Genomic DNA, 23,949 nt, shown 5'->3' with positions numbered 1-23,949 from the left:
CAGAGGAGCCTACGGCACAGAGACGGGAGCTAAGCCTGCGCTGGTCTGTGAATGTGGCGCGGGCCTTTTCCCATGCTCCCTCTCCCTCGCCGGGGGAGTCCATTTAGAGTCCCAGTAGTGCAGTTCAGACCGCGCAACCCTGTGGGAAGATAATCACACATTGCCAAGAACAATTTCCTGATTCACTCAGGCCAGATTAGCATTAGGTGGATTTCATGCTGGATTTGTTGGACTTCAGTCATACAGCGAGAGGGAGATCAGGGAGCAATAACAAATACAGGTTTAACTATATAATGAACATACTGATGAGTTGCAGCTACTGGGAAACTACAGTTTAATTCATCCAAATCTCAAGTTACTGCTTGTTTGGGCAAGCAGCACATATCCTACCAACTCACAGAAATTATTCATCACACAAAAAGAAATCTGTCAGATTAGCCACCTCCTCTAATTACTTGTCTCCATCCGCCCCTCTATTTAAGAAACTTATGACATTCAATCTTCAATCTTGCATATGCATTTATAAACATATTCATCTTCCACATTTTCTTCCCAAATCTTTCACAGTTAACTCTCAGGTCCATTCTTACAATACAAGAGACACTGATCAACTTCATCCTCCCTTTTTGCCGTACCACACATGGTCAGTTTTCTTTGACTTACAGAGGTTCCTCCCATCTTCATGTAGCAAAAATATCTTCATCTCTGATTAATTTCAAGTCCAGACTGAAGGCCTATGTGATATACCAAGATTCCCAATAGTTTCCTTTCCTAGAATAGTTATCATTGGATTATACTCCAGGTGAATCTATACATGCTCACCCACTTATACACAATCATTTTACACTTATACATACTTATAATTTTATTTAGACTCTTTTTATGATGTGAAAGTTAATTGTGTCTACTGATTTAACTTAGTTTTTTGGTTCGTTTTTTACACAATAGGAAGTTATCGTTACCTCAGTAACGTTAGACTCACGCCAAAACTGTTAATAAGGTAACAATAACTTCCTACTGTGTAAAAGGCGAACCAAAAAACTAAGTTAGACTCTTTTTGTTATAATAAGGCACTTGTATTGCTTTCTTTTTGTTGTTGTTGTATTGTTTCTGAATTTCTGAAGTTACTTGACTTGAATCTTTGCATATTTTTCAGGGAGGTATTTTGTATAAGCTCTCCCTCACTTACTGTTTGTGTTTTATCTCTGTTTTTGTAATTGTCCTTGATTTTTATAGTGCAAATAAATAAAACTCAAACTTAAAACTACAGCACAATCATAATCTGAGAAAATGCTATTTATTTCTGTTTATTTCCTCAGGAAGGGGATACATCTATAGGGTCTCTCCTTTATGGAGCGAGTGAGTGAGTGAGTGATATAGTGGCTGTTGCTTCTTGTACATGTGCGAGAGTGAGAGAAATCTTACCTGGTCGTACTCCAGCGCTCCGGGGTAGAGAGGCCAGCCCAAGAAGAGCTCAGCTATCACGCAGCCCAGTGACCACATGTCTATGGCCTCACAAAATGGCAGGCCCAAAATAATCTCTGGAGCCCTACACAGAGAGGGAGAGAGAGAAAAGAGAAGCGGCAAAAGGTTACGTCTGGAGTCGGTCACCATGTATAATCAGAGAGCAGTCACGCGGCCACAGCCCGGAGGAGGACAACATGTTGTCTGTGATTTCAAAGACTTCATGCTGCAGCTGAAAAAGATCAAGCGGACAGGAAACATGTCTGGTGAAAACGAAAAAGGCCGACTCTAGGCTGCATGGCGATGGCGGCATCCATCACTGTCGAACATAAAGCCCCAGAGCTGAAGCATTTCAGGTGGCGCAAGGTGCGAAACACCCGATGTGGCAGGACGATGTAGTAATGACACTGAAGACAAGTAGTGGTGGATTTGTGGAGACTGATAACAGACCGTATGACACCTCAGTGGTGGTTACTTGTTGGAAAGTGAAAGGTAATATTTAGCTGCGCTGACTCTGTTGATTAATATTGAACAATATTACCCAGGGTTTTCATGCTCAGCCTCAAACTTTGAACTGTGTCACTGTGTTTTATTTTCTTCCGTTTTTAAGGAAATAAAATACAAATAATCAGATGGCAGCAACATATAAACATGAATCAACTTCACCAAAGAGGACAAAAACAAGACTAAAACTAAAAAACAAACAAGCTAAACAAGACGGCATAAAACCACAGAAAAGTATCAAAACAAAAAGACACCAGAAACAAAAACTAACAAGTGTTGACACCTACAAACATGGGGACCCTTTCTATACTTCTGCTGCTAGACACTGCACTGTGACAGAGCTGATAGTTTTTTCATTTTCTTTTCATTGAGCATCAACAATATGGTACATAGATACACATACAGAAGGATCACAATGCTCATATCTATATCTTATATACAGTATATCTTTATATTGTGTCAGGGCGCTAAACCACAAAGACACTTTGGGTGGATTTTTTGATTTCCAATGTACTAGAGCTGATAGTTTTAATAGCTTAGTTTTTCTCACCACCCCTAAAGCTTAAATAAACTTTTTGGGTAACACATGCATACTCATTAGTATGTGGTTTATAAACACAAATAAAAATGTTTTACTCATCATTGATAAGAGCTTACTGTACATACTAATGAGTATTCATGCGTTATAAATGAATAATTCAGTATTTATTAATGCTGAACTAATAATGCGTACTTAAAGTGTTACCAACTTTTTCTATCCTTCTGTGTGATTCTGGTAATCGGTATGGTTTGGTAATGTTTTCAGTGGCCTGCAACAACACCACATACCACAGCCTCCAGAGTGACAACACACTTTAGTCAACACCTTTCTCAACAAAAACTGAAAGAAAAGAAAAAAAAATCTATTGTAGCGGTTCTGTTTTGAATTAATGTTTCTACTCCGGCTCTTACATAAGATTTGATTTTTACAGAGAAAGAACTTGAATAAAGCTCATTGTTTCTGTGCAAGACATGATGGTCTGTCATCAACAACAACAGGGTATCCCGGGACCTCACACTGCACATTACACCCCTTCTCATGACGTGCACGCCGCGTTACTGCAACAAAGAGCTAAATCTCTTCCAACGAAAAGGACTTTGCCACTTATGCAATTCAAATGGGACTAGTAATCTTGCAGCAGTAAGTGTGTGTATGAAAAAACAATGGGCTATTAAGGCCTGGACACAGCAGCTGAGCAACAGCGCTGCAAATAGTAACCACTGCTATGATGATGGTGATGATGATCACAGGGGGAAACGACTGTTGCCAAGCAACTACCATAACGTAGCAGTGTTAACGTTGCTCATCGTTTCTCTGTGTGTGTGATTGAATCTCTAAGTGTGGATCTATGGAAGCGTGATGCATGCAGACACTGAGCTCGTCTCTCAGCACAGACGATTAAAGGCCTTCTGCCCTCAGAGAGGAAATTACACATTGCTATTTCCTACAGCTCCTTCAAGAGGAAGAAGTCGGGTTATGCAAGACAGACAGAGAAGAAGAAAAAAAAAAAGAGCCTTGGGGGGCGGGGAGTTGCCTCAAACATGAGCAGAACAATCCTGCAAAGCGGCCGGGGACAATGATTGTGGTTTTCCAAGTTTTAAGAGAGTTTTAAGTGCTTCAATCAAACAAAAGCTGACTGGCACAAAGAAACACGTCAGACCTCACAACAAGAGGCTGTTTACGTAACATTTTCTAACACGTCTGAAGCCAGGACTGTTATAATAATGATACATTTAAACACTTATCATGGGAAAATAACACGATATGAATGACGATATGAAAATCATTCACTCGTTTACAGAGAAAAGGGAGGAAAAGTAATAAAATACGACATCATGTGTGAGTAAACTGCACAACAGCTCATTGTTACACAATTTAAATATTTCTTTTATTACACATATTTGCTTCACTTGCACTGCAACAAATTTAGGATGAACCAAGGCCAAGTTAGGCAACTGCTCAGTATTACAAAAACCTAAAAACCAATGTACCAAGATGACTTGGAAACAAACACGGTTTTAGTTGTAACTGCACTTTAGACGCCGTTGTTGTTGCTGCATGTTTGAGGTATGAAAACAGGAGGGAACAAGCCTTAAAGTGAAAATTGATGCTGCAATATTCTTCTTAAAAAAAATGATGTAAAGATATTTAACATTGCGCTAACAGCAACATTAACAGTGTTTTGAGTTCTCACTTGTAATAACACGCCATCATGTTCCCATTTCTCCACGAGATCAGAGTCGACTGCAGGTGATCAACAGATAAGCTGCTTGGTAACCGTCTTCGTTACGTCGCTCGTCGCCTGTTTTGTTTTTTGTGTTTTGTTTTGGGGTTTTTGTCAGCGTTGTTAGCATTGAGAGTCGTATCATTCTGGTTAGATAAAAGTTAAATGGATAAATAACACTGTACACAAACACAGGCTTATGATAAAGCTTTCCATTATACTGTAGTAGGCCCATGGCAAAATAAACAAACATGTACACACACACACAAACAGTGCTGTGGGAAAGGGGATTAAAGCAGACAAAAAATAAACCTAAAGGACCCTGTGTGTGTGTGTGTGTGTGTGTGTGTGTGTGTGTGTGTGTGTGTGTGTGTGTGTGTGTGTGTGTGTGTGTGTGTGTGTGTGTGTGTGTGTGTGTGTGTGTGTGTGTGTGTGTGTGTGTGTTCCCAGCTATACTGCCAGTCATAAAAGCGACAGCAATGGCCCCAGCTTTCCAGAGCTGTAACAGCTCATCACATAACACACGTCTAACACACTCCCATACCCACACACACACACACACAGGTGTTTGGCAGCCAGACCAGGTTCCAGAACTAACTAGTCAGACTAGAGAGTCGCAGTTACAACAAGAACAAACGCTGCAGACTATAAGGTCAACACACACACACACACACACACACACACACACACCAGAAATAACTGCAGATAAACAACAAGTGTGTTTATGTTACTGGGAGCGATGATGTTAAACATGAAGAGGAGACGGGACAGGAGACACAGCGCAGGACAGTTTTTACACCTGAACTCGCCTGAAGCCGATCCGTCACTGATCACATCTCAGTTTGCCTAACTAGAGGATGTGATGTTTTTCTTCAACCTTAAAGCGATTAAATACAAATTGTAGAAGATATAATCATCACTTCACCAAGATAAAGCAAACCTGTCTGGTGTAGGGATGTCATAATTAACCGCGGTATTGAACGCCACAATTAATCAAATAATAAAGATTTTTAAATACCGTCACTTTCCAAAAAAAAGATTCTTGTCAGTACCGTATCGGCAGATGAACGCCAGAGTAAAGGTAAATGCACAGATACCGCTCCATTTACCTAATGTAACATTGAATTGGTAGTTTGGGAAATTGTTAGTGTCATCATTGGTAATAAAAAAAAAACTATATAAAAACAAAAGAGGTAAATTCATGCAAAATCACTGATGCGCGTTCCGCAAGCAGTCTCTGCATTTGCCTTGGAAACAACTCCGTCTCCGTAACTTTTCGTTATTATCTCATAGTGTGGTGAATGTGCAGGTCACAACTTGTCCACCAGAGCGTTTTGGAGCTGTTGGATTGTGTATTTGATGAGGGAAACCAAGAAATCCCATTAGCGTCTGTAGCGTAGCTTTGAGCAGCTCGCGGCTCTGATCCGCCATTCTAAAAATAGCTTGCACCGACAATTAAAGGTAACGAACCTACTGCTATGACTACAGTGATTATGGCAATGGGCCAATTTGCCAAAAATATTGAACTATCCCTTTAAAGTATTTTGTGTAAATTATTGGTAATGTAATTATATTTTGACTGTATTTGATGTTACACATTCATAGTGTTGAAAAAACCGTGATAATCGTAATACTGTGATTATTTCTCTATAATCATGATCATGACATCCCTAGTCAGGTCATTTGTATTCTTTGTATAATGTAGATTTACAGTAAAATATATACAGTACTATATAATGTCACTGAGTTCAAGATGAAACCCTAAAACAGCCTGGGTGGGAAGATAGTTTGGATTTTAAGGTCAATCTATTATTTCCTCTTTGTTCATTATGATTTGTTAAATATGTGCTAAATAAATAATGGATCTTTAATCTGTGCATGCTTGTTTCCACTACTAAAAATGTTTGCACAGCTGCAACACAAATCAGTTTAGTCTCTATTTATGCTGCTGCTCTTTAAGACTAATGAACTGATGTGTGATTTCACTTAAAGGCTGTCAGTGACTAAAAACAGTTGGCCTACATACGGTAATACTTGCTCACAACAAGGGCCTCTGTGATCTAGGAAAAAAAAAAAAATGGGGAATTGGCCACATGACAACAACAGGCAATGAGGCAAGCAAAGCAACAAGTAAATAAATCAATAATAAGACCACAGCGAAATACCACAATGACTGCACGGAAACTTCATCTTCTCACACAATCGCGCCTGAACCTGAATCAATGGTTCAAAGAAAGTCAATGACTGTACAACGACGAGCAGCATTCATCGTATATAAACTTCCCCACAGCAACAAGAACAAAAACAACAACAAAAAAGAAAGATAGAAGATAAAAAAGTCCCTGGTTTCTTTTGAGATTCATATTCTCATCTCATTTCTTGAAACTGACAAGTGTGAGTCTGTCACCACTGGCACCGGTGTGAAAACACCTACTGTATACTGTATATGTGACAATGGAGAGACTGTACAGTACAAAATCACACCTACATATATAAAAAAAAAAAGAAAAAAAAAAGAAAAAGGGAAGCCTTAAACACAACACGACCTGTCCAAATCTGTGTGAGTGTGCTAAGTCGATAGCCGTCTCTTCCTTCCACCTGATCGGCTTTGCTAAATTATTCACGTTGTAGCACAGTGCTCCATTTTCATTTTCATTGCAAAGCGAGGAGGAGGTGGTGGTAGGGTTTTTTTTTTTTTACGTCAATGCCCTCCCACCCCCACCTCCTGCAGCGCCACAGGACGGAAGAAGAGTCACCTCACCAGATGCCCCTGCTGTGTCAGGTTACCACGGCAACAAACACATCAGTGCATGACAAAGACAAACAATGAATAGCTTCTGCCACAGATGTCCTTCTACAAGAGTAACACACCGACAAGACAAAAAAAGAAAGCTCAGGTCATGGAGGAGGTCAAAGTCGTATTACCTGCTGCTTTCGCAAGATTTAAGCACAAATGCTTAACATGCAGGTGAGGTGACCGAGCAGGAATTCAAGCCACAAAATGTGACGCCGACCTGTTTGGCTGCAGGTGAACAGGTGAGACACAAGTCAAGATTCAAAAAGACACTCAAGAAAAAGGTGTCATCATGCATAAAGAAATCATATTTTGAGCAACTTATTACCTGCTTTTAATAGGTTTTTATCCCATTTGTTGTACTAATTATAAAGGGATTGTTTGTTGACAGTGAACATTTTTGTAGTTTGACTTAAAGGGATAGTTCAACATTTTGGCAAATTGGCCCATTGCCATAATCCCTATAGTTTTAGGAGTAGGTTCGTTACCTTTAATTGTCGGTGCAAGCTATTTTTAGAACGGTGGAGCAGAGCCGTGAGATGTTCAGACCTACGCTACGGAGGCTAATGGGATTTCTTGGGTTTCTCTCATCAAACTCATCAAATACACAATCCAACAACTCCAAAACACGCTTGTGAACAAGTTGTGACCTGCACATTCACCACGCTATGAGATAATAACAGAACGTTACGAGACAGACTCGTTTTAGAGGTAAATTCATGCAAAACAGCTGATGCACGTTTCCATCCGGAGCAGTTTTTCAGCAAGAAGTCTCTGCATTTGCATTTAAACAGCTGTACCTGTGTCACTTCACTTTATTACACATAACTTAATTCATGGACATAAATAGTTGGCTTTCTTTGTTTATGTGCATTATTCGGGTTGTTGCCGACATCTGGCGAAAGTTTCTTGTCAATAGATCGATTAGAAATATATTTTCTGAGAAAAACTTTAACGCGTTCAATACTTATTTTCCCTGCTGTAACTTGGGTTTGGTATTTCTTTTTGGCTAACCAAACCAGAGGGAGTGTGTAGAATACTTTGTTCTTTAATTCGCTGCAGAATAAAACCTGACCAACTTGAATCAGCATTAACTTGAACACTCTTGTTAACATGTTAACACACCACCCTTCGGTTACTGGGCATGCTACCACCTGAGCCTGCATCACTCCAGTGAGTGAGTCACAAATATGGCTACACCCATGTGCAGCCACAACTCAGGACCAGCAAACTTTATTAAAAATGAATATCTTGCACTGTGCAGTTTATATAATAAAAGGCATTATATTTAATGACATGCCACAGAAACAAGGTAGAAACAAGCTACAGAACAATAACGAATACAAAAGGTACTGACACAACAAGTTGGTAGCACTCCCGCAAAATGGCCTCCCACTGCTCTGAAACCAATGGCGGACTGAAATTCCACATTAACACAGAACAGCTCCATCTATATTTGCCATATGCAAACTGAGTAGGGATCGACCGATATGTTTTTTTCAGGGCCGATACCGATACCTATTATCAGTAATCAAGGAAATTGACAACCGATATTTAGAGCCAATATTCATTTGCAGTAAAAATGTCAAAATAGTGTCAAAATTTAGAATAACACACCTGGGATGTGACTGAATACAGTATAGGCTACTGTTTGTTTGTTTTTGTACACTGTGAAAATTGGTGATCGAAAGACCTTACATTTTTGTAGAATAACACAAACTCCATCAGAGCCAAAGGAGTGTGTTTTAAAATACATTTATTTTTATGGGTTATCGATGAAAAAACAGCCAATACCGATTATCATAAAATGCAGAATATTGGCCAATATTATATTGGGCTGGGCCAACATTTGCTTTCAAAAGCAGCCTCTATTATTATTTTTTGGGTCATGGGTTTCACAAGATTTTTGAGAAAACATTCCTTCTGGTCCATGTTGACGCAATTGCATCACATCATTTCCGCTGATTTATCAGTTGAACATTCACGCTGCTTTCATCTCTTGTTCTGTCACATCGACATGCTGCTCACTGCTCTATTGAGTCAGATCTGAGAGACTGCGTGGAGGCCACTGTGTGGGGTTCATTGAACCTACCGTCACGTCACAGTCATAAAAACCAGTTTGAGACGATATTTGCTTTGCGACTTTGGGGCATTTTCCTGGTGGAGGTTGGTTTTAAAGAGACGGTAGCAGCACTACTCAGCCTGCAGCAGTCAAACCAGGATTGATTGGTATTAAACTTTATTAAATTCAAGTCTTTTTTTTTTCCTTCTGCAAAAGCCGGCCCAAATGTGTTCTTCTGCTTTTCTGCTCACCACATGTGTACAAAGTGGTTATCCAGGTTAACTTAGCAGGGTTTTCCCCCGGGTTAAAATTAGGTAGTGGTGTTACCCAAGTCATATTTGTCATAATAACTATCACAGGCTTCATCAATTAATTGTTTTGAGCACTGGGCCTTTTGTGTTTCAAGCTATTCTCATAAGACAATGAATACATTTCAAAAACAAGGCAACTCTACTCTACAACATGCCACTGCTGGTAAACAAACCTTCACCAACATCAATAAACATGAAGAAAGTGGATCGAATGCGGTCTGGTGTTGGGTCCGTGTATCGAAACAACAAGATCAGTTCCACTTCACGAGGCAGTGACGAATGCAAATCTGCATTTTTAATATAGTTTTACATTTTTGCTGAGTTTAAGAACAAACCTCGGTTTTTTAAAGTGTTTTTTTTTTTTTTGCAGCAAAAGCCACATTTTTGGTAATGCCACTAACTAGGCTTCTGGAAAATCCAGGGAAAACCCCAAAAGTTGTTAAAAAAGAAAAGAAAAACTCACTCAACCCACTGTGGTGAGGCCAGGGTTTCTTAACAGCCTCACTATGGTAACAATACAGTGCATCCATTATATAATCCCCAGTACTGGAGATGAGGAGACATTGTGTCCCCTGCAAAACCACTCTCCTGATAACCTGACGTTTAAACAAACTGACGCACGTATGCACACACACACACACACACACACACACACACACACCCCACAAGTAGGACGGACACGCTGCTCTGGGATTTGAATGACATAATCATATGGACGTTGCGTGGGTGACCTCTCCCAGTGAACACAAACATTTACCTAACCCAAGTTCAGATACAGGTCTAACTCATGCACACTCATGTAAACTAATGCGTACGCACACACACACACACATAGTTAAAGGGAGGCAAAGATGGAGGAGGAGTAGTGGTGGTGTGTCACTTGAAATTAAAAGTAAGTGAATAACCTTTTGACTCCTGGGAAAGAGCAACCAAAAACGTCATTTCTAGGCTGAATTGATACATGAATGACGTATAAATCAGTAGGATCTGGACTTCATGTTCAGTTGTTAGTCACAGCTACATGTCAGATGTACTTGATGAACTTTTACTGGACAAAATAAAGTGCAAATAAAATGCAAATACATGGTTTCCTTTCCTGGTAGAAAATGTGAAAATGCAAAATAAGGAAATGTAAAAATGTGTATAAATAAATATGACCAGTGCTCCCTCAGTTGATTTAAAAAGAGTTCAGTGACATGTTTTCCTCCACTGCATCATGATGAAACATTAATAACTATAAGTAAATGACAGGGCCCCTCGTTAGCTCGCTGGGTAGCGTGCATATCATTAAGGCTCAGGGCCTCACCACAGCGGTTTGAGACCGAATCCAGTCCGCGCTGCACGTCGTTACCCCGCTCTCTTTAATAAGCATGTAAACACAACACACGCCTCATCGGGTCCTTTAAGTCTGAACCGTCTCAAAAATAACTGAACCACGGAGACTCTTTTAACAGACGTGGTCGTGCCGTGTGTCACACAGGTTCATTATCTATTTGCGGTGCTGTTTGATGTGGCGTGTGACCACCAGTGTGCATGAGGAGGCTTGTGCAGCTTTAGGAAAGTGTAACTCTGTATTTTTCTGTATCTAATAAAGTCTTCTGAGTGTCTCAGATGCAGATTATCAGCAGCAGATGGTAAAACTTTAGTGTGACCAAACGTCCTTTTGTGTATGTCCCAATACATGTCAGAAATTGTTTTTCACTGAACCATTAAGCTTGTATTTAAATTGATGGCGCTTTGCACAGCTTACTATTAGGGCTGGGCTTAAAATTCTTAATTTAAAAGATCTGATATCGATTCGTAAAATCCTTAGATCGATCTTTTAATGCTCGCCATTTCTTGTTTCCTTAGTTAGATCTGCGCAATCACGATTATCACCCACAACTAGAGTGAAGAGTTGCACCGTTTTACTTGTGTAGTGGGTCATGTTACATAAATGTGCATTAATGTAACTGCTTTTGGGCTAATTCTTTATGTAAAGATTGATATTTTTTGATAATGTACCAGGTTCGAGAGTTTCATCTTTCTTAGTTCTTTGAAAATCTCTTTCATAACCGAGCAAAAATTGGTATTAAACTGAAGTATCTCTAAATGAAACAATATTGAATCAATTTAGTAAATCAGTAGCAGTACCCAGCCCTACTTACTATGGTATTTTGTTGTGTTGCGTGAGTTTTAACTGCAGTGACACAGGCTCGACACCCGCCGGACTTTTCTTATAGGTTGATTTTCCGAAACAATTGTGTTTCTATCATTATTTCATTCCAGAGGGCTTATTATATATTATTTTATTCTATTTTTCTACCCTCTCTGAATGTGTATCTCTGGTTATAGAAAGATATTTTGTTGTACAGCTGAATTTTCTATCCATAAAGGCGAGGCATACTAATTGTATTTGTATGTAGGCTTCTTTGTGTAAACTTCAAGTATCATTTGAATAAGAGCCAAGTATCCTCAAAATAACAACATCCCAGGCTACCGCTGCCATGGCGGCTGCACAGAGAAGCCTCTGGTCCCCATGCAGTTACTACTGTACAGCACACGCAGCTCATACAGGTGTGAGGCCTACATAGAGGGAAACGCAGCAGTGTGTATGGGGGCAATGCTGCTGCCTCCATGTAGCAGGAGAAGTTATGAGTAAGTGGGGCCGGCTCTACGTGCAGAGTCAGAGTGCAAACACTGGCAGCTTATGTAACAGACCATCAAACTATAATCAATACAAAATGTACCGTTACAGTATGTCCTATTGAAAACATATTAACTTTACCCACCCCGCCCAGTGGCCTCCCATTATTTCATTTAAAAAAAGAGGTACAAAAGCAAAGAGAAAAAAAACAATCGACAGAAGTGATGATGGGCCCAGAAAAAAAAAAAACAGATTACTGTGTTACACTTCAAAAGATTTCAGGTCAATATAATTTCGTGGCTCCGGCTGCAGGTAAAGTTACCAACCTTGACACATCAATTTTCCATCCTGAGAGAAGAAACCCTTTTATCACGTCTGAATTGGAGTATTGTGTGAAGCATGTTAGGGTACATTGTGTAACCTACATGAAGGATCCAGCCTTGGCAGCTGTTACATGGACAGGGGCACACACACACACACACACACACACAAGCACGAACACACACATGAGCACACCCAGAAACACACAGGAATGTCTGAATGTTTTTTCCTGGATCTAAATGTGGGTTTTCACATACCACATTCTTCCTTGGCCTTTTGTGTCCTGACTGACCTTCCTGAATTTTCTGTGCCAGGCCAGGCCCCATTTTTAACTTTGCACTAAACTTGCGAGCATTGCCGACACAGCTCAAAGACAAAACACACACACACAGACACACACAGGCACAGATGAAAAGCTCACTCATACACACTTAACCAGGTCAACTGAGAGCAATGCGTTCATGTTATGCAACAGCTATAGCTCAAGTCTCATCCTCAGAGAGAGTTTGCATTTGCTAAAATAGAGAAGTTGCAACTGGCTTTTTTTTTGGCATTAGATTTTCAATCTGGCTGAATTTCTTTCTGTCAAGAAGACAGGAAGGCCTCACTTTAGTGTACCACCTCTTTTTTTTTTTTTTTTACTCAGTTATCTCATTTACTATCGAGATAAACTGCGTTGCATACAGGGTAATATGATCGAGGGTGTGTGCACTGCAGAGCGTTCGCTGCAGACGTACCCAGTAACACAACAGCGTTTGTCACAGATTGCATAATGTTTGAAGAGTTTGCAATAGTTTACCCAACTCGGCCGTCCCCGTTTGCTTGAAACGTGCTAGCAGGAACAGAGGGTGAGTAAAGTAAAAAAAGTTGCCACCCTGTGCTGCTCTATAGTTAAAAACAAGGAAATGCTTCGCCTTGGTAACAAGCTTCGGACGTCATGAAACATGTCACGCATCGTCCAACTTCCACATGCCCACGAGAACGCAATAAGTCAAGTCAACAATTTACAGTACGTTTCAAACAAGGGGCGCAGGTTTTGATGTTGCACAGATGTTCTTCTTTGTGCATTGTATCGCTAACTTCTGCTTTTTAACCACAACGGCTCCTTGATTATATTGCGTGGCATACAACGCACAATAAAAGCTTTAGTAACTTCAAGTTCATGCGAACGACAATGTCTCAGAGTTCACAAATTCTGTCTGTGTTTCATAAGCACGTTCTCCTTCTCGCCACGGCCTATGAGACATGCCAAATATTTCATTACGCTGTTCCTCATATAAACATCTCAGTTCCTTTTGCAAGTTACGCAAGAGCAGCAGCAGCAGAGTTCAGGGCGTGACACTCCGAACATGGAGCAGATACTTATGCATGCAGGCACGCCGCCAAAAACACATATGTGCTTTAGTATAGAGAGGGAGGGAGCCACTCGAGGCGTAGAGACAGACAGCAGGCGAAGAAGACAAAAAGTGGAGACAGAGAGAGACAAAAGGAGAGAGAGGAGGGAGCAGGAAGGGAGGAGAGGGAGAGGGGATGGAGGGGGTGTGCAGGTTAATACAGAGCACTTCACATTACATAAGAAGAGAGAAGGCCTAAACATATAAAGCTGGGGCAAGACTCTGCTAAGCCCTGTGGGAAACAAATACACACACCCATATAAACAACAATTTCCCCCGGGGGGCCACGTCAGCCCACTGTGTTGGCATGTCAGGATGACAAATGACATAACACTTCACTTCTAGGCGAATCCCATTTGTCTCAGAAATATTCTAACCTGTTAAACTAATTTCTGAACATTTTGTTCTACTTAAAAACAGCTGAGTTTCTTTTTGATGTGTGCGGCCTTCTACTTCCTTTGAACTGCTCTTGGTTTCTCCCACAACAAAACTGACTGGTGTTCAAAATGAAATACAATTCACTGTCACTTTTTCTGCACTACTTTATTCTGTGTCAGTAAGGTAATCTGAAGAACGGATCCCCTAATCGACTTCTGACTGGAAATGCAATGTTAATTCATCTTCTGCCTCAATAACTGAGCTGATAAAAACTTCCCCAAATATTCACAGCACAAAATATCTGTCTTTCAAAGTAACATCAAACTTTTAAATGCGAAAAAAAACTAAACATCTCGTCATAAATACAGAATCTGGGCTGTGGAAACCAGAACAATCACAACTTCTTGAGAGAAATTTTCTTATACGAGTTCTTCATAATGTTCAGGTCTGAACATAGTCTAAAGAAGCTGGTGCATGCACACACACCTACTGAACATACTCGGGTTTAGGCGAGGGTGGTGTCTGGGAAGAACGAGCAGGAGGCAGGATAGAGAATGTCATTAATGCAGCCGAAGGCTTTCTGAGAAGTCTCCACAAAATTAACTGCTCTTTTCACAAACGGGCTCATGCGGAAATTGCATGGACTTTGTACAAGGGAGGTGGCAGAGAACAGTCTGTTAAATGTCTGGTCCAACTGATTCGACATTTGTATGAGCTCCTCCAGGCAAAGTCTAGATAAGTTCAGGGTCGCGGTGCACGTGTGAAAACATAGAAAGGAATGTAACAGACCCTGATACTAAAGTGGAAGATAGTAGTGAAAGGTTGTTCATAAATGCAGCTGACGGCGACGGTTCTCACCTGTAGTATCTGGACTGCAGGTACGTGGAGCACACAGCCTTGGAGACGTGACTGGCTGAGCCAAAGTCAATAACCTTGACTCTGTACGGTTGCCTGGAGGGGTCAACCAGCATGATGTTCTCCGGCTTCAGGTCCGCATGGATCAAACCCAGAGACTTCAGCTTCTTTAAGGCTGTAGCCACCTGCACAGAAAAACATCAATACAGAACATGAGCAAATGTGACACAGCTGCTTTCTACCAGGCCTAAAAAGAGGATTTTAAATATGTACGAGCTCAACCACGGTCACTTCACCTGCAGCAGGATCGGCCTGATGATTTTGAGCGGCAGTGGGCTGAACTTGTTCTGCTTCAGGAAGTCGTACAGGTTTTGCTCCAGCATCTCAAACACCAGGCAGGTATGGCTGCGGTGCTGAAAGCACTCCAGAGCACGCACCACGTTGTGCTCGTCTGCATTCTCGCTGCTCAAGCGGGCCAGGATCTCAACCTGGGGGGGATTCAGAGCCGAGACAGAAAACAAACAGGTTCAGTTCAGATCTTCACATGTAAGAGGAAAAATGGAAGGAAAATATAAACGAACAGGCAGTTCTGACACATCTAGAAAGATTAAACACGCCGCTCGTCAGTTTCTATAAAAACACAGACACTAGCTGGGTTTCCATTACAGGTGTTCGCAAAATACAAGCGATATTTCTGAAGTACAATTGCTATTCGCAAAGTATTTCCATTAAAGGTGTTTTTGTGAATGAGTCGCAACTCTCGTAAAGTCTAGTCTCGCGATATCCCACGGACGTAAGCGTCTTGCGTTTCCGTGTTAGTTGGGACGGTGATCTCAGCTGCCGCTACAGCTGCTGCTGTTACTGTTTTTACCAGGAGACGACGGCAGCGCTTGACTGCTCAAACGCAAAGCACAGCGGCCACGAATACGGTGATATCTGGGAGAGGATTGTGGATGCAGATTTCACAGACAAACTCTGGATACAATATTTCAGGATGACCCAGGATATGTTCTTTTTTTTTCTTCTTTTTTTTCTAAACGACACGAAATTGCGAAATATTCAGCGGTGAATATTTCTGTTTTTTTCATTGTGCAATACAAGTGACAAAAATAAAGACATGACACAGCAGGCAAAAAAAGTAGAGTTAAATAAGAAATAAATTGGGATGAGAGAACAAAACCAGAGAAGAGAATAAATAAATAAGTAAATAAAAAAAAAAGTGATATTCTCCCCTCCCATCCCACTCCCCCAGGATACGTTCAAAGAGCTGTGTGATGTTCTCGAACCGAAATAAGTGTTTCCAGAACACTTTTGCGATACACTTTTATATCGATACATCTGAAAAACGAGAGCGTTAAAATGCTTCAGCGATATTTGAGAAGTTTGCCAGTTTTGCAAGACAGGAAATAGACAGATCCTCACCTCAATCTGCCCCTGACGAGCGTAGGAGGGATGGTTCTTCAAAATCTTCACCGCCACGACTTCGTTCGTCCCTCTCTTCCAGCACTTCACCACCTGACCGAAGGTTCCTCGGCCCAGGAACTCCAACACCTCGTAGCTGTTCTTCAACGAGCACAGAACCTCGTGCTGAACCAGCTGATAGTCGCCGTCTCCCGACCCCGTTCTCGTCGTCACCGTAGCTCCCGCCACCGTCTCGTTGCTACCGTTAGTTCCAGCCCCGGTCCCGGTCCCGCCCGTCACTCCGTCGGCCGCGCTGTGCTGAGCAGCGGGCAGCGTTGCTCCTCCTCCTCCTCCTCCTCCTCCTACGACTCTGACAGTGTCCGCATTGTTCCCGCCGGTGCCGGTTTGCAACATGGCCACGGGCGGAGGAAGTGACGGTAGCGCAGACACCTCCTCCACTATCTGCATGGCTCCGATGCAGCTCTTCTCCTGCGGTCGTTCTCTACTTTCGCCCGCCGTCTGTTCACATCTCTGGCTGGCACCTGTGTCTAGAAGGTTAACGTATCCCCCTCTAGCTTGGACTCGTCTGTTTCTGCTGCCCTGCTCCTCCTCCTCCTCCTCCTCCTCCTCCTCCGCTCCGATACAGGCTCTCCTCAGTAGCCCACAGTCCAAACCGCCGCCTCCTGACGGCGTCCCACCACCACCACTGTCCCCGCGGGGCCTCCCTTCCTCTGGGCCTCCTCCGCTCTGCCGAAGAGTCTCCTGATCTGGACCTTCGTCACGTCGCTCCTCCTCCTCCTCCTCCTCGCTCTGCGATGCGGCCGCCTGCAACAACGCCCACTCCTCCTGCCTGTCGTCCAGCGGCGCTCCCCTGCGCTGCTGCTGCTGCTGCTGCTGCTGCTGTCGTCCTGAATCGGCGCCGGCCGAGGATGGGATAACGTTGTTGGGATAGGCGATTCCGTAGTTGACTCCGATGACGTAGGTTTTGGGAGGGGGTCGGTGCTGAAAGGCTCTGCTGGTGTTGTTAGTGCGGCGGGCTTCACCCGTGTGTCTGCTGCTGCTGCTGGTTCCACTTCTGCTGGTTCCTAAGGCACTTGTTTGCGCTGAGTGCAGGTGTGATGGGTAGACCAAGACTTGTGAGGCCATACCTACCAAACAGGAGACAACACACACATTAGTAAAGGTGACGGCAACACTGACACAATTTCACACAAATGTCGTCGTCATGAATGAATGAATCAATGAATGAGTTTATTTCGGTCACACAACACCAACATCAGAGTCAACCATTTTGCGTGGACAATTTAGTCAGCACTTATTATCATACATTTATTTTAATTATATCTTTTAGCAAATGTTTGAAAGGCCTGCTTCATTTAAAGAGTCAAAACTGTTTTTGGTTTTGTTTATAGTATTATATGTCATGTCATATATATTATATGTCATGAAATATGTTCGGTCCTCACTAGTCTTTCTTATCTCCAGGTATGTTATCAGTTATCGGTATCGGTATCAGCTTTTGGAAGCAGAAAGTTATCGGTTATCGGTATCAGTTTCCAAAAAAAGTTATCGTGCATCCCTATTGCATCCATACATTTCACACACACAAAAAAAAGTCATACAGTGACCGAAAATGGAATAGGCTGTAGCCCAAGGCTTATATTTGCCGATCCTATACAGTCCATGAGATTAGAATACCTAGAATAGCAACACAACACCAACATCAGAGTCAACCATTTTGCCTTGAAGATTGAGTCAGCACTTATTATCATACATTTATTTTAATGATGATGATTATTTGATATATTTTATCAAATGTTTGAAAGGCTTGTTGCTAATAGAATATCTTCATTTAAAGAGTCAAAACTTTTTTGGTTTTGTTTATAGTATTGATGTCGTGATATACGTATGTTAGGTCCTCACTAGTCTGTCTTATCTCCAGGTATGTTATCGGTTATCGGTATTGGTATCAGCTTTTGGAAGTACAAAGTTATCGGTTATCGGTATCGGTTTAAAAAAATGGCAAAATCGTGCATCCCTGTTGCATCCATACATTTCACACACACAAAAAAATATATATTATATTTGCCGATCCTATACAGTCCATGAGATTAGATTACCTAGAATAGCAACAGTACAAAACCAAGACAAAAAAGTTTCATTATACTTTTAAATCTTTCTTAAAACTCAACAGAGAACTACACAACTTCAACTCATCACTGAGCTTTTTCCATATTTTAACCCCCAAAACTGAAACACATTTGTATTTTACACATTAGTTCAAACATCAATAACCCTCTCAAATTATAAATTTCTTTTCTTAATTTAACTAATTGAAGAATACAAACCGGAAAGCAGTTATTTTCCTAAGAACGTACAGGATCGTATAAGTAGTAGGTTAGAAGGTTCACAAACAATAAAACACTTATTATTCTAATTACTCTTTTTGAAGTTTAATTATAGGGTCTGTGAACATGTGCAATAAACACATCCCAAAAGACTCACAGAAATGCAATGAAATAAGGAAAACCGTGTTATTTACACACACAATGCAGTCACACAGGACCAGATTAACCAGAATGAAACACTACTTCAATTTGGTGTCGTAATGCAGCCTCACACACACACACACACACACAGCACAGAGGCAGCAGTGGAGACCAGTGAGTGGACTTTTTTCTCCCGGAGTTGACAACAACAACTACATTTGCGGCTCTAAATGTCATCCCAACCTTTACACACAGGAAAGCAATTAGCGTCAGTCATCACACCACCTGTTGAACGAGCTCTGAACATGGAGGAAAGCTAGTACAGAATATTTCAACTGCTAATTCTGAGTTGTTATGAACAAGAGAGAGCAGAAAAACACTGTGTCTAGACTGCACAGTGACATTTGCCACACATATTTGTTAACCTATAACTACAGGCGGAGACAGCAGCCCCTCCTCTGTGCAGCGTTAACCTGCAGCAGACGGCTAATGGTGGAGGAGATGTTCTTCATTCAGCTTCATTTGTTAATTTAAGTCATATCACTGGCGCAGTATCACACATTGCAAATTTATGGTTAGCTATATTGTGCAGCTTATTCAACAGGTGTCTCGGCTCAGGTGTAAGGGCTGTCTCTACAGTATCACTCAACATGCTAATAAAGATACTCAACACCAACATGTAAATGTTACAATAAGACTGGTGCACACTGCGCAGTAGGGCTGGGTTTTTAAAGAAATCGATTTTCTGATCATATCGATCTTTATTTGAAAGATCCCATATCCAATTCATAAAATCCTTTGCTCAATCTTTTCTAAGTACTGTATGCCATTTCCTGTTTGTTAGTCTCACGCAAATCGCGGCTAACCAGACAAGATCACAGAGCAGATGCTGCTGTTAGGTTGTGTCTATTCACATGCTGTAATGTGCACATTGACTGCAGTACTTGAATTATCACCCATGACTGTACTGAGGAGTTGCACTGTTTACTTCTGTCATGTTAAATAAATGTGCATTAATGTAACTGCTCAATTTTCAATGTAAACATTAATATTTTCAATAACGCACCAGGTTAGTGAGTTCCACCTTTGTACAATTTGCAGCATTAGTTCTGTGAAAGTCTCATAACCACGCAAAACTGGTATCAAAACTAAAATATCTCTAAATGAATCAATATCGAATCAAAACAGAAATCGAATGGAATCGGGACCCTGCGAATTGGAATCGAATTGATTCAGTAAACGGTAGCAGTACCGAGCCCTGGTGCACAGAGAACTAGTTATTACTAGCTATAACTCCCTGCATAGTATCAAAATGGCACCTTCCCCTATCACCTTCGTCCTGAGGGAGATTGCGGTCTAAATAAAGCAGTTCCCAAAAAGCTGCCAAAGCGAATACACACCTAAGCCACCATGTCATGTCACCCTTACTGGAAAGGGGAACTGGTCAGCTGTAATGGGAGATGGGGGAAGCCCAACGCATCGCTGGCCTGTCCCTGCTCACTACACCCGAGGGTCAGTTTCACACAAAGTGGAACAGCACAGCAAGCAAAGTGCCAATGATACGACCACGAGGCATGAGTGTTCTCCGACTCTGACATTTTACAGATGCACGACTGTTGACTGATGTCAATCATTAATTGATCTGTCTGCGTGGGAAGCTACTGAAATGTTCTTTTATGAACATGTATTGCTTTTGTTACTTTGTGTGATGGCCACCAAACAATATCCTCAGTTTTGATGCTTCGGTCCAAAACCTGAGTTAATCTAATGCTGGGGAAAATTCAATATGTGAACAAACTCAAACTGTGAACTCAACTGGCTGCTGCTTCAGGTACAACCTGTGCAATGCGACAGTTCAACTGACATAACAGAGATCTGTCCCAGAGATACGTCTCATTTGACTATGCTTCTAACCTTTTTGAGAACTTAACAACAAGAGGAGATGTCATGACATTTACACTCAAAGCGACCTGCAGAACAAGGTTTGTTCTTTACATGTCAAGTTTTAACTTCACCTTTTATCCAGTAGGCTATGTTTGCATCTACTTTTTTCATTGTAACCCACATCTGACAAAGAAATTCCTTCTAGATATCTGATCTTGGATGCATTTTTGTTCTGTGAATGTGGCCCAGACCTGATCTGGCCTGACAAATGTAACTCCACTATGCACCACTGTTCAGATTCAACACTATTTTCAATTCAAAACTATTTTAAAATCTCTTTTGCAGTGTTTTTTTCTCTCTGTATAACAGGCCAAGAGGCCAAGGCTGCATGTCAGCCACACGTCCTGGATATTTCCAAACAGAGGCATATGTTATGCCTGACTGCGTTTACACTCCACTGTCAGGTGATTCCAGTTTTTAAAGCTACATCAGACACGGTATAAACACACTTATGAAAGTGACCTTCCATAGAGCAAAGTTTTTGTTCAACAAGAAAGGCCTGCTGCGAGCGAGTGGCCTCCCTAAACCACTGACGCTGTCACACACAGGCTCAGGCAGGCTCAGGGGTGTGCCTCTGCCTCGGCGTCAAGATTACAATACAACTCACACTGCTTCTCATGACTAGTGGGTGAGGGTGATTTTTAACACATACACTGCTGACACAGATTAAAAGCTGTCGTGTTATTATGACCAAACTTTCCTTCCAACTAACAGTGAAAAAACCCCTGGCTGTAAAAGAAGAAAAAAAACACACCAGTTCCAATTAAGTTAGAATAAAATACCCAAACTCACATGCAAAACTAATTTAACTACGACTGCACTGACTTGCGATTATGGACAGTTTCCAGACAGAAATGTGAACACCATAGTTAAAATTCTTCCAGCTGACAAAGTATTTTTCAAAAGATAATAACAGTATTTATCAGCTGGTTGATCAGTAAATAACAGTGTGTACAAAGCCAGAAACTACTTTCATCATCATTCACTTTCCAACAGCTGAAAAAAGACTGACAGATGTCAACCTGATGATGCAACTGATCAAACATAGTCAGACATAGTTCAAGCTAAAAGACCCACCACCATATGGCTAGTGTGATTGGTGTGATCTGATTTCACCCTCTCTGTGTGTGTGTCTGCCAACGTGCCACATCCATCCGTCTTTTAGGGACAGTTGCTAAGACACAGCTGTGACACCTCCCCCTCCTCCTCTTCCTCCCCCATTGCCAAACTAGGTAGCCTGATATCCCACAGTGCAACATGAGCCGAGCCTTAAAACGACAGGCATAGGTGTGTGTGTACGCCTATGTCCTCGGGCGTGCATGTATGTGTGTGTACGTACACGTGTGTGTCTGTGGTGTGTCTCACAGTTGTACAAGAATGCCAGCTGTACACACAATTTGTTACTGATCAATCTAGGAGACAGTTAACATATGGGAGGAGTGTCGTGTTTGTGTGTGTGTATGCGCGTATGTGTCCGTGTGTGTGTGTGTGTGTGTGTGTACGTGCTTGTGTGTGTCTGGGGGGGAAGGGCAACTCTAGCCTAGACACCTGTTGAAACTTATGTTCTAAGTGACAAGCAGATAAATAGTCAGTGTCTGTCACACACCACATGTAACAAACTCAATAACCAAGATAAGTAATTCATACTAAGCGAATCTGCGAAGCTACGTATTTAATTATCCTGTTTACCTAATATATTTGTCACTTATATGCAGATATTTACAAGGTTACGTCAACATTTTTTATAAACTCTTCAGCTAAAGTTACTCGAAATCCAATCCTCACACACATACATAAATAGAGCAACTATTCATTAGGAGCTCTAACTTGTTAGCCTTCGCTGCTAACTCTTGTTTACCATTGGGGGAAAAAAGAACTGAAGTGAGCTAAGCTAATGCTGCGTTCGCGACAACTCGGAACTCGGAACCTCCCCGTTGAAAACTCCCGTTTTCCGACTTCAAAAGCGTTCAAAGAGACGCACCACCACGCCAGAATAACTAAAAAACATGGCGGACTGGGAAAAACTTTGCATTAAAAAGTGCATTAAAACATTACAAAGGGCACAAAACGACCGAAAACTGTATATTTCATAACGTTTTGATGTACGTCGGCACTGAAACGCATTTTGATCGATGTTTTTACCATTGACGGTGTGTGGTTCTGCAGGGGTGCGGATTGTTGTTTGACGTCAAACGAATGATTCCCGGAAAAGTCGGAGTAGATTTTTTTTTTGTTTTTATCCGACTTTCCCCGAGTGGGAGCTCCGACATGTAAGTGGCGTTTGCTCGATCGCACTTTTTCCCCAAGTAGGAGGTCGGAAAGACCCCGAGTTCCGAGTTGTCTCGAACGCAGCATAAGAGCGAAGTCCCCTCAACGGTTGATTGATTGACTAAAAAACGACACAGTTCTCAGCGCAGAAACATGTATTTTACACCCATTTAGGTCTGATTTTATATCAAAATAAAGTAGCCATACCTTCAGTAAGACCAGTAATTCACACCACCCAGAGCGTCAAGGAACAGGCTAGCGACGAGGACCCGCACCACAGTCATATCCTGCAACGATGCCGCCGCGGCTGCCGCTGCTGCTGCTGCTGGTGCTGCTGCCATCTTGTTCAACGACGAGCGACTTTTTCTCGCACATTTGAGGCTCCAACCAAAAAATAAAAAAATAAAAATTTAATAAAACAAAACTAACAACACGTACAACTAGATATTACGACAGCCAGCCGCGTCCCATGGTTTTCTTTAACAGCCAGCAGCCCCTTTTTTTTCTTTTTCTTTTAACAACACAACACGTCGCTCTCAACGCGTCCACTCGAGGCGAGGGCTCGTGTTTCTGAACTTTTGCATGTTAATAACGGCTCGTCCGCGAGAGAGAGGAGCTCGCGCTGCTGCCGCTCGCTGCTGCTGCTGCTGGTTCGGTAGCTTGTTGCTTCTCCGCATGTGTGGAATGTGAGGGAGGGGAGGGGGGAGGAAAGAGAGAGAGAGGGAGGAGGAAAGAGAGAGAGAGATGTCTATAAATGTCACACTGTCAAAAACATTACACTTCCGTAGTGCATTATAGCCTACACTGCAAAAACTCAAAGGCTTTCCAAGAATGTTTGTCTTATTTCTTGTCAAAATGTATCATTTCCTAGTCA

At 41.8% G+C, this 23,949-nt stretch overlaps 1 protein-coding gene across 2 annotated transcripts in view; it reads right to left on the bottom strand.

Moving 5' to 3' along the window:
• Nucleotides 1-23,742, bottom strand: part of LOC310987525 (homeodomain-interacting protein kinase 3-like) — a 46,687-nt gene extending 22,945 nt beyond the window's left edge. For both annotated transcript variants that reach the window (XM_083973830.1, XM_083973831.1), the window contains exons 1-5: nucleotides 23,283-23,742; nucleotides 16,396-17,522; nucleotides 15,270-15,461; nucleotides 14,977-15,158; nucleotides 1,426-1,549 (exon numbers count right to left, since the gene is read on the bottom strand). In XM_083973830.1, coding sequence (XP_083829956.1) covers nucleotides 1,426-1,549; nucleotides 14,977-15,158; nucleotides 15,270-15,461; nucleotides 16,396-17,520 — 1,623 coding nt within the window. In that variant the 5' untranslated portion in view covers nucleotides 17,521-17,522; nucleotides 23,283-23,742. The remainder of the gene's footprint in view (nucleotides 1-1,425; nucleotides 1,550-14,976; nucleotides 15,159-15,269; nucleotides 15,462-16,395; nucleotides 17,523-23,282) is intronic.
• Between the last annotated feature and the right edge of the window lie 207 nt (nucleotides 23,743-23,949).

Source organism: Trachurus trachurus (genome assembly GCF_905171665.1).
Source record: "Trachurus trachurus genome assembly, chromosome: 6".
Classification (NCBI taxonomy): Eukaryota; Metazoa; Chordata; class Actinopteri; order Carangiformes; family Carangidae; genus Trachurus; species Trachurus trachurus.
The sequence above is the reverse complement of the archived record's forward strand: the minus strand, read 5'-3'. Positions and strand labels throughout refer to the sequence as shown.